The sequence below is a fragment of the Medicago truncatula genome, chromosome 5 (assembly GCF_003473485.1).
Source record: "Medicago truncatula cultivar Jemalong A17 chromosome 5, MtrunA17r5.0-ANR, whole genome shotgun sequence".
In the NCBI taxonomy this organism is placed as follows: domain Eukaryota; kingdom Viridiplantae; phylum Streptophyta; class Magnoliopsida; order Fabales; family Fabaceae; genus Medicago; species Medicago truncatula.
The window spans coordinates 18,893,409-18,904,770 of NC_053046.1; the positions used below are offsets into that span (position 1 = coordinate 18,893,409).

General features: G+C 32.5%; 2 protein-coding genes across 2 annotated transcripts; one reads left to right on the forward strand and one right to left on the reverse strand.

Annotated features, from left to right (window-relative positions):
* The first annotated feature begins 539 nt into the window (after window positions 1-539).
* Window positions 540-6,252, forward strand: LOC11417380 (protein RETARDED ROOT GROWTH, mitochondrial). The gene is made up of 7 exons (XM_003613917.3): window positions 540-893; window positions 2,527-2,641; window positions 3,764-3,923; window positions 4,005-4,153; window positions 4,456-4,607; window positions 4,836-4,950; window positions 5,798-6,252. The coding sequence occupies exons 1-7, from the start codon at window positions 652-654 to the stop codon at window positions 5,933-5,935; spliced, it is 1,071 nt and encodes a 356-aa protein (XP_003613965.2). The 5' UTR covers window positions 540-651; the 3' UTR covers window positions 5,936-6,252.
* A 420-nt stretch (window positions 6,253-6,672) lies between these two features.
* On the reverse strand, window positions 6,673-9,391 carry LOC11412813 (uncharacterized protein At5g01610). Its single transcript, XM_003613918.4, has 3 exons — window positions 9,082-9,391; window positions 7,899-7,953; window positions 6,673-7,259 (listed from the first exon to the last, which is right to left on the reverse strand). The coding sequence occupies exons 1-3, from the start codon at window positions 9,187-9,189 to the stop codon at window positions 6,880-6,882; spliced, it is 543 nt and encodes a 180-aa protein (XP_003613966.1). The 5' UTR covers window positions 9,190-9,391; the 3' UTR covers window positions 6,673-6,879.
* Window positions 9,392-11,362: the final 1,971 nt, after the last annotated feature.

Consider the following 11,362-nt stretch of genomic DNA (forward strand, 5'->3'; position numbering starts at 1 on the left):
GTTTTTTTGAATTAAATTAACATAAATGACAAATACTTTATATAAAGTTAAGGGATCCAAACATACCTTTTATTATTTATGGGATCAAACCGATACTTGAAATCAAGTTAAGGAATCAATTGAGCATTTAAACCTAAATTTTATAAACCTAAATGATGAAGAACACAATTTCGGTTTCTATAAGCCAAACTAAATAGTATCTAGGAAAAAAGTTAATGTGATAATTTTTAATATAAAATTTAAAAATTGTCTCGAAATGTGTATTATGTTAGTCAAAGTAGTTCTTTATTCTAAAATGTTTTGTTAATATCGTCATACTAATTATTCAATATCTTTTATATTATCATATCAATCCTTATATAAAAAGAATTAATATCAGGATCGACAGACCTGTTAACATTAGAGACCATTTTAACCAATAAAATACACAATTAAGAATTATTTTAAAATTAAACCGACTATTACCAAAAAAAAGTATAGGCTATGGGTAGAATTATTATTATTAAATGTTTTGGGATGAAAAACAATTTAATCGAAGTAAAAAAAAAAACTTGGAAAGGAAGAGACAGAAAACAAAATGGGTTGAGAAAGGCGAAGAAGACAATACAAGAGCAACAACTAAAGCAGCAGAAGAATCCTTCTTCTCAGCGAATGGGTGGAAGATGGATCAAAACCCTATCATCCCTTTTATATAACAACAACCACCGCCACATACCAACAACAACAACACGTTCTTCTTCTTCTTCTTCTCCTTTACTATTCACACCCCACTTTCTCTTCAACCGTTTTCTCACCGTCGCCGCAATTCCTCTTGACCCGGATCCAATTCATATTGAACCGGAAGATGATCCACATGTCAAAATCCCCATCAAAGCGTTCTTCCTCTCCACCAGGTTTAAAACTTCTTATGTTCTCTTTTATTGTCTTGTTCATTTCTCAAATGGGTTGTTCTTAGAATCTTGTTTCTATGTTTTTGTTACTTGTTGTCAATTTTGTGTTACTGTTTCATTGGTGTTTGATGTAAATAAGATATGTTATGTGAATATCAATACGAGACAACTAAATTAGACAACTTATTTATTATATGGTTAATACAATTCAGACATGTTGTTAATGAAGTGTTGGATTTGATTAATAGATATATCAGGTTAGGTGTTGCAACTTATTAATGGTGTTGTTCACTTGATGGTTTAACTATGAGGCGGTGACACAGTTACCAAACACGGGACACTGATAATAATTTGAGAAAAGGGGTAATAGTCATTTTAGTCCCTGGATCTATAACGAATAGCCACAATAGTCCCTCAATGTGTCGAAATTCCAAGTCTCTGATTGTGCACTCCGTTCGTCAAAATACTCTGACGTTAAACTAAACTAATCTCTCAATGTTGACAATAACTCTTTTTTATAGTGACCGACAATAAGTAAGTACTTATAGGATTGATATGATAGTAAATAAGTATATTGAGGGACTGATATGACAGTATTAATGGAACATTTTAACGTGAGAGACTATTTTGATTAGGAACTATTTTTGAATTTGGATACATTCAAGGACTATTGTGGCTACTCGTTATACATTCCTGGACCAAAATGACTATTAGCCCTTATCATAATTGGATGCAATCACACATGTTTGTGTCATATGTCACTGTCAGTAACATACCTAAAATCAGAAGTATCGTTGCTACATAGACGGTTAATGAGTTATCCAATCCTAATATACTCATTAACCATTCATTGAACTGCGTTAACAATTCAACGACTATTCAAAAAGTTTGAGTTTTGTTGTCTCATATATTGATGTTAAAATAACATTTTTGGATTTAAAATACAAGCCTATGTCATGTAGGAATGCATTTTTTTTAACTTTTTCAATCATAGATTTGGAATTTTTGTTATGATTATGATTATGATTATTCATTTTGATATGTAAAATGTTTAGCTTTATTATTTGTATGATGATTTGTATATCCTTTTTTGCAATTGTTGTTATTGTGTGTCTCCTTGCCCTATCTTATGCTTTTGAATTGTTTCTATGACTCATGTGTTGGTGTTTATTGTTGGATTTAGATGACGATGATAGAATTAGTAAACATAGAGATAAGTAGATATAAAAAGTTAAGAAATTAGAGAGAATGTGAATATTTGTATCATGATTTTTTGAGTCCACGATTTTCAACCACCGAGGTTTGGCTTATATACAGATAAGAGAAGCCTGTCTCTGATTTCACTAATCTTAACAAACTATTTATTACAGCTGGCACAACCAAATATTAGAGACTAGGATACAATACAGTAAATGCATAGTAAACTATCATAATTTTGTTGCATTTATGGACAATAGATTTGAAACTTTGGAGTTTTCTTGTCTTTTTTTGTTCCTTTATTATGGTGATGCATTCTGTTAATTTTCCATGTTGTTTGGGTTTGAACTGAATTGGACCCCTTTCAGCTCACATGCGTTTTTGTTGTCCTGCTCTGTTTCTCTATGATTTGGCTGTCTCAGATTTGTGATTTTGGCAGTATAAATTTGAAAGGCATCCAGGCTGACAATCCAAGAAACGTCGTACCTCCATCTTCTCGCTCAGCATCAAACTATGTCGCTCTCCGGTTCTGCAACTATAATTCAGATGCTAATGTAAGATTGTGTTTTATTTTGTTTTCTCTTGAACATTTTGTGTTTCTATAGGAAGTCACAACTCACAACCATGATAATAGTTCATAGATATCTCTACCCTATAGCTAAGCTTGTTCATTAGAATATAACACCTCAACGATGTTTGTAGATGCTCCTCTATGGAAGAACGTGCACTTCCTGACAGTTGAGAGGGATTATTAGGCAGGTTTCTAACAAGGTGGTAGTGGCAGCAGCCGTGTTGTCAAATAGCGGAGATAGTTGAGCTATAGCATAGCGGTGGGTTTGGACGAATCTGCTATCCCAGTTTCGCTATTAGGGTCATTACAGCCGCTATTGTAGTTTCTGCCAGCAGATGTAGCAGCGCAGAAAAATGAGAATTTTTAGGTTTTTGAAAATAGTAAATCTACATGTGGGCCAAACCTATTTTTAAAATAGAAAATCTGAAGAGTCAGTGGACTATTACTCTTGTATTCACTTTAAGACGTAAACCTTTCAATTTGCAACTATGCTTTCCCATGTTTGGGATTATTAGGCAGGTTTTTAACTGGGTGGTAGTGGCAGCACCAACGTTGTCAAGTAGCAGAGATAGCTGACCTATAGCATAGAGGGTTTTGACGAATCCGCTATAAATTGTGATGCTATCCTAGTTTTGCTATTAGGGACGTTGCAACGGCTATTCTAGTTTCTGCCAGCAGATGTTGCAGCAATAGCAACAAAAAAAAAAAGAGAATTTTGAGGTTTTTGAAAATAGTAAAACTTTACATGTGTGCCAAGCATGACCTATTTTTGAAATAGAAAAGTTGAAGAGTCAGTGAGTATTACTCACACTAAGACGTAAACCTTTCAATATTTAAACCATGCTTTCCCTTCCTTTCCCTTATTATTTGTTTCGGCATACCTTTTTTTATGTATAATTGATTTATTTCAACTGCTAAGCTGCCTCCTGAATCAAATTGTGTTCTATTATTGATCAAAAGTAAATGAATACATTCTTATGTTTCTATTTATTTTCTATAACTCAATTAAAACATGATTCTTTGTGTTGCTTTATTATAAACCATTTAAATAGTATAAAGTATGATTTATTAATAAACTCTGAACAACTTGAGGCATTTGGTTCAGGGACCTGGATTTCATGTGAAAGCAAGCAATTGTCGTTATATGGTTGTCTACCAGTATGGATCTGCTGTTTTGTTTAACATTGAGGATCATGAAGTTGATATATACCTGCAACTAGTTAAGAGGCATGCATCTGGTTTACTTTCAGAGATGAGGAAAGATGGTAATTTTTTCCAGATACACTAACAAGTTATGTTGTTCTTTTGAGTGTCTGTGTATCTTTTAACGTGAGTTTTGTGATTAGATTATGCAATAAGGGAGAAGCCACAATTAGTTGAGGATATGCTAGGGGGTCCTGACTACATAGTTCTGAAATCCTTAGATACTGATGGCATTCGTTTAATTGGAAGTGTGCTTGGACAAAGCATAGCTCTGGATTATTTTGTCTCACAGGTTGGAATATGCCAAATGGCTTATTATTTGGATTTGTATTTCCTGCAGTCAACACATCATTGGCCGTTGGATCGAGATCCGATGGTCCTTTCAGTGCAGATTTTGATTTATTAAAAAACTAAAACAGCGAGCTTGAAATCTGGACTGCCGTTCCAACCGCCACTGATGTGCTAACCGCGTGAATGTGTGAATTGCTGACTGCAACCAATCCATATTATTTCCATTACTTTGTTGGCTATTTTTAATACCAACCAAAAAAAGCAATCGTTGAAAATTTGACATTGGTTTTCACTAATTACCAGGTTGATGGTTTGGTTGAAGAGTTTGCAGGCATAAATCGTGGAATGGAGAAAACTGGAACTTTTACAATGGATAAGAAGAAGCTGCTTCAGCTTGTTGGGAAGGCTAACTCTAATTTGGCTGACGTGATTCTTAAAGTTGGTCTCTTCGAAAGGTATTATCATCCCCTAGTATCGGTGTTACATAGATCATCCCTGTTTTAGGCCTGAGAAAAATATGCACTTGCAAATGTGAGAACATATTGAAAATTTAATATTACAATGTACCTAAATATTCAAAAACAGTTCTATAGACTTGTTTAATCATAGATAATAGCAAGAAAGTTCAGTTTATTGAACTTGTTTTGATCCTCTCTGTCCGTGTTTTATTATGGATTAATCAGGTCAGAAATTGCATGGAGGGATGCAAAGTATGCTCAAATATACGAGTATCTTAGGGAGGAGTACGAAGTAGCACAACGCTTTGGAAACCTAGATTACAAATTGAAATTCGTAGAGGTATTATTCTGCCCATTTTTTATGTGTTTCTCCTCTAAAAGTCTTAGTCATTTTATATGAACATTGCATTTGAAAATTTGAACAAAGTAATGTGCTTATTATGCCTGATTTTTCATCTAGATGCACCAGTTTTTTACTTCATACTCCCTCCATTCCAGAACTTTGGATGTTTTTACAAGTTCAAAGACATATTTGATATTTTTCTTCCAAATATATTCATAAATATAATTAACATCATTTGCTGGGGTATTTTGGTACTTATACACATTATATATTTTTTATTTTCAACTTGGTCTGGTGGTATTGACTTGGGACCTTGTGCTCCTCCTCAAGGTGTCAGGTTCGATTCTCCCTGGTGCCAATTTGAGTGGGTTAGTTTAGCTTAAATTTTTTATTTTTTTTATTTTCTGGGGGTCCTCTTATGTATTATGCAGCATAATACATATGCATTCTCTTTTAACTTTGTTTTGTTATCATGTATCTGGTTGAGTACCCGGACCCCTTGTACTCCTATCTATCTAATCTAATTAAAATGCTGCTTTGCTCATTAAAAAAATATTAAGTGATTCTTCAATCCACGTAAAATACCTTAACAACCAATGTTTTGAATGGAGGGAGCAATGTTTAACATAGTTACTATGTATTTGAGGTTGTGTATTTAATGTTTTTATTGTATGTATTTAATATGCAACAACTATTATTGGGGAAGGAGAAAAAACTGAAGAAAAATATTGTTGAACTACTATTTATAATTTGGCAACATCAAAATTGAAAAATATTGATAATTATTTAACTATTGATTATGTTATCTAATAACAGCTTATCATGTTGATTTGGTTAATTGCAGCACAATATTCATTTTTTACAAGAAGTTCTCCAGAACAGAAAGTCAGATTTCTTGGAATGGTGCATTATTGGTCTATTGACGATCGAAAATGTTATATCCTTATACGAGATTCTAAAAGATTCAAATGCAATTTCATAGTAAAGTAGCAGAGAAGTTGAAGCTAGATTAAGTTATTGTAACAGCAGTTCTTCCCCCCATTTTTGAGCTAATCATAATTTTTCCCTATGTATTTATGATTAATAAAATTCACATATTCAATGATATGTATGAAATTTATTAGAAAAAATCTGGAAACTATATTAGTTTCTCAGAATAGTTGATATAAGTGATAACCCTCTCCCCCACAAAACAAGGAAGGATATCAGTTGTACATATGAAACTTATGCTTCTTATAGTATCTTGAATGGAAAAAACAAGTAGCAGAGGCCATATTGGTTCATCCAGCTTAACTTTGATCCATGCCTATTTAGATTCATGATTAATTTGATATGCACCACTATGATTTTAGCAAAAACAATACTTTATAGGTTTAAAAAAAATCACAGCGCTCCTATGATTTTTGTAAAACTCGGTGCGATTTCAAACACGCACTTAGTTGGAGTTCTTAGACCAAAAAAATCATGCTTCCTAGTATGTCAGTACGTTTCATGTTTTCTATTTTTATTTTCACTTCAACTAATACATGTAAGAGAGTATAGATCTCATTTTTCTTCAAAAATGGCAAAACAATGTTTTTCATTGTTTGTGAAATTGCATTTTTTCTAGCTGCATGCATTCCTTCTCTCTATCACAGTTATTCACTACATCTCTTTGTTAGCAATTTAAAATCAACGTTACGAAATGTAAAAAGTTGTTAGAAAGCAAAGGACCCTTGATATGCATGATTTCAATTTGTATTGCATAATTAGAGCTTACCAAATTAACTTCCATTCAGTGTAACAATAAATTACCAGAAATGCAGTACATCCAATATATATAATATAGAGAAGATGATCCTAACCCCCTTCTATGTAAACATATCCAACAAATTAGACTAACTATTCCATACTAATAGAATGACATCGATAATTGATATCGCTACCTCAGAATTCTGATACTCTAATAGCATCGCGGGGTGTATCATAAGCATCCTTTGGCCTTGACTTCTTAACACCAGCAGTAACCCAAATCTTATCAGATTTGTAACCCTCTACTGTCACACTTGTCACCTTAACCCATACAAGAACTTTTGTTTTCATTCCCTCTATTGCTGAAAGCTTTCCCCTAGTAAGAACACCTTTGACTCGGGTTGCATATCGCAGTACAGAAGAATCCTTGAAGCTGACCTCACATGCAGATGGTAAGTAGACAATCAGCTTACCCTTGGTTTCGTCAAACTCATAACAGATTATGTTTTGAGGAAATAGCCCGAGTGGTAAACTGTACTCTCTGAGGAGATCTGGTAAACCTTTCTGTGGCTTACCTGTGGGAAGGCATTCAGAGCATATAAATGTGTCAACAATGTCAAAAGTTGTTTACATTTACAAGTTAACATAATATACACCATTGAAATAATAATTGTCTTGTCATTTTCATGTGTAGACTGTGTTAACAACTAGTCACACCCTTATCACTTATGGTATGCTAGAATGAGCAGGGATTAAATTGCTTGACCCTTACAATTTCAAGGACCAACATGCTATTTAACCTGATCAAAATTATTTCATGATGAATATCATTGTATGAAACACAACACAATCTGAAGAAACCAGCTGGGTTTAGAAAAGAGTGAACTCAGAGGTGCATGGAAAATAAAGTAAATTTTAACCTGAGTGAGTTTTCACACTGGTATCATGATTTCAGCATATAAGAGAAAGTGTGTCAGGTAAAGGGCCAAGTGTGAATAAGGTAGGTGATACATGAAAAACCTATTATCGCGGGTTGTCTAAAATGCAAAGGACATGATAACTAGATTCTCATTGATTCAAAGTAAAATTGATGCATTTTTCACCTAGTTTAGCATGATGATACTTAGCAGTCTATTTGAATCAGTTGGTTGCAGTAAATTCTTGAAAGAATGCATAAACTCACTGGAACATCTAGGGTTAAAACACATCCATACCTTTTAGTTTGTTGAAAACCCATTTGGCCTTCTCTTCAACAGTGCTTGAGAAAGTCTGCAAAATAAATAACCTCAAATCAGCAAAAACAAAAACATTGTAGTAACACCAAACAGGGCCATCCAAATGAATATGGTTTTTGTACTAGCACATAAATTTTATTACGCTTTATGGTTCGGTAAATACAATTTTCTCAATATTACTGATAAAAGGCTGATGACTCACTTGGTTCTATCCATAGAGTAGCAGACAACAAATTTTGACATTGACAAATCTAAGAGTATATCAATTTTCAACTCTCTACAAAATAGTTTTATCATTACATCATTGCATCTTGGTTGATGCAAAATGTATATCATACAAAATACCTTGTGAAGACACTACCACAATCCAAACCTAAAAAATATCTCAAGATAAAGCTGGAAGGAAAAGAATACCCCATTCAACAAAAACAACCAAAAAGGCGATTTTTTTAATACACCCAAAAAAACACTATTTTTTAGTTAGAAACAAAGGACTATGAAATGACAGTCCATTGCATATTCATTTATGGAAATAAATCACCCTAAACTAAAGAAACATCAAAATGGAAGATACCCAATTTCACATCCAAAACAGAACATTCCATGGGAAACACTAAAACAAGCTTTGTGTTTGGTTATGTGGCAACAAAAATTGATTTCGAATGAATTGTTTTGCAAAATTGATTTCGACTTAAAGTGAGCTAAATGTAAATTGATTTAAGGCTAAAAATCAATTGTAGAAACAAAAACTCTAAATTCTAGCTTCAAGTCAGAATCAATCAATTCTAGAGACAAAATCAATTTTATTCAACAACATAAAAAAAATGTCATAATCAAATATACACACCAAGAATCAATTTGATTCCTCTAAAAATGGAACCAAACACACTTAATCTCATATTCAGATCTTTGAGGAATAAGGTTCATTTTTATCAGATATAGCAAGCAACCAAGTACCAACCCAAATCCGAGGTTGTTTCAAACAAGCAAAAAAAAAAAAAAAAAACCTCCTTTAGATCTCTCAAACCCTAAATGGAAACTTCCCATGAAAAGGGTCAAACTAACAACCCAAAAAAGCCACATTAAAGGGAAAAAAGAACAAAATGCAATGCAATGTAAACAAAGACAAAGCATAAAAACATAAATAGTTAGTACTACTAACATTGATGTCTTGAGAGATGTTAGTGAATTCTTCTTTAGCTTTCTTAGTAATCCATGAATCACCAAGTCCAATTTTCAAGCTTGCCACTTTAGTGAGAGCTTTCTCCATCTTGTGATTGTGATGTTGTTGTTGCTATGTGATGAGAAGAAACAACACAACACAAGAACCGGAAAAAGGGTATTTGAATGTGTAAAGGGTTCACACCTATGTATATGAAAAATGTCTGTGTGGTCTAGCTGGCAACAACAAAATGACAAAGTAAGCTGATGCTCACAATACACTCTGTAATGCGGCGTTTTACTCGCATCACCTTTCTCGATCAAAGTATAATCACTTTTTTTTTTTTTTTTTTACTTTTTTTAACTTTACTTTTGTTTTTGGTTTTTTTTTAAAAAATATTTGGAAGGTGGAGGGTACTTTTTGTTGAAATTTGTTGAGGAAGCATTATAGGATGATGATGATTTGGATGAATGATCACATGTGTTTGTTCTTTCTTGACAAAAAAAATGAAATAAAACGTCTTGCTAAAGATGCTAAAGTTACAAATTATTTCATATAAAATATTAAATACTTTATTTTTTAATGGATACTAAATACAAAATTTTTCATAAAAACTTATCATTTTAGATTTGAATTTTTCTAATTACACCCTGTTTAATCCTGGTTGCACCCCAAAATGACAGAATTATCCTTCTATAAAATTTAATTTTCAAAAAGTATCTTCTTTTTTTCTTGGTTACACCCTAAAATTCCTCTTCAGTTTAAGTAGGTCATGTAAACTTAGTTTCAGTAGGTCATGTAAACTAAGTTTAAGTGTACATACTTAAACTCAATTTAAGTAGTTAATGTAAACCGAGTTTAAGTGTACATTTAAAAGTTCAACCTTGTTCAATGATTCTACGTAATCTCAGTTTAAATATGTACATGTAAACTTATTTTAAGTAGGTCATGTAAACTCAGTTTAAGTAGATCATGTAAACTTAATTTAAGTAGCTCATGTAAACTTAGTTTAAGTATACATACTTAAACTCAGTTTAAGTAGATCATGTAAACTCAGTTTAAGTAGGTCATATAAACTGAGTTTAAGTGTACATCTAAAAGTTCAACCTTGTTCAATGATTATACGTAATATCAGTTTAAGTATGTACATGTAAACTTAATTTAAGTAGGTCATGTAAACTGAGTTTAAGTGTACATACTTAAACTCAGCTTAAGTAGGTTATGTAAACTAAGTTTACATGAACCTACTTAAACTGAATTTAAGTTAACTTCAACAATGTAAAACTGAAACTGTCGTACAGTACAGTTGAACAAGAAGAACAAAATTGAAACCAGCATTATTGAAAAAGAAGAAAAAATTCACTTATTTATATGCAATCGAGTATGAATGAAAGATGTTTTGATTCACTCTTTAATCTTCCATAGAGATTAATTGAACATCAGAATTGTTTGATCGTTGGTGGGTGAAAGAGAGTGAAGTTTTAGTGTGACAATGAATAAAATCAAGATTTTAATTTTTTTTATATAAAAGGATAATTTTGGTATTATCAAAAACTTTTTAAAAAAACTGGGTGTAACTAGAAATATATAGGGTGTGAATAGAAAAACTCTTTAGATTTTTAAAGAGTGTATCAAAGTATTAGTTACTATTTCCTAAAAATATTTATGCTGGGGATCTAAACCTAAGCAAGCAAGCTGCCTCATCTAAAATAGATACTTATGATGCTACTATTATCACTCCCATTACCACTTATGATGAGAATCTTGGACCTGACAAAGGCATGATATCTCAACCTGCCAACTTTAAAAACACTTCTGAAGCTTGCAAGAAAAATGAAAAACTTCTGAGTAAATTCTGGGCTGAAGGTTTGGATTCTGATCATGCTTCTGATGATGAGACAGATATGCGTGATGAGCAAGAGCAGCACCTTGAAAGAGATATTGAGGAGGGAAGTTTATTCACTTCTTTTTTGTCAAGAAGGCAGAAGAAGAAGAAGAATAAGAAGAAATATGTCAATAAGCCAAATGATATAGGGGTTCAAAACATATTAAGTGATCACATACAAACTCGTTCTAAAAAGGGTGTCATCAAAACCAATCCCAAATATCTGTAATTGTTTGGATGGTTGACAATTCTTCTTAGTGGGATAATTTTGATTGTTTAGATATTTGGTCTTTCTCTTTTGTAGTGTTAGATTTGTTGGTGATCATGGCTGCATTTCCTTGTTTAGTAGCTTAGGTTTCTTTTGATTAAAAGCAAAGCTTAACTAGATGCTAGAAG

Bases quoted from the DNA above. Each gene is read 5' to 3' on its own strand.
- LOC11417380 (XM_003613917.3), top strand. From the start codon at position 652: ATGGGTGGAAGATGGATCAAAACCCTATCATCCCTTTTATATAACAAC. The intron at 2,642-3,763 runs GTAAGATTGTGT...CATTTGGTTCAG, and splicing joins ACTATAATTCAGATGCTAAT to GGACCTGGATTTCATGTGAA. The intron at 4,608-4,835 runs GTATTATCATCC...TGGATTAATCAG, and splicing joins AAAGTTGGTCTCTTCGAAAG to GTCAGAAATTGCATGGAGGG.
- LOC11412813 (XM_003613918.4), bottom strand. From the start codon at position 9,189: ATGGAGAAAGCTCTCACTAAAGTGGCAAGCTTGAAAATTGGACTTGGT. The intron at 7,954-9,081 runs GTTAGTAGTACT...TTTATTTTGCAG, and splicing joins ACATCTCTCAAGACATCAAT to ACTTTCTCAAGCACTGTTGA. The intron at 7,260-7,898 runs GTATGGATGTGT...GCCTTCCCACAG, and splicing joins GGTTTTCAACAAACTAAAAG to GTAAGCCACAGAAAGGTTTA.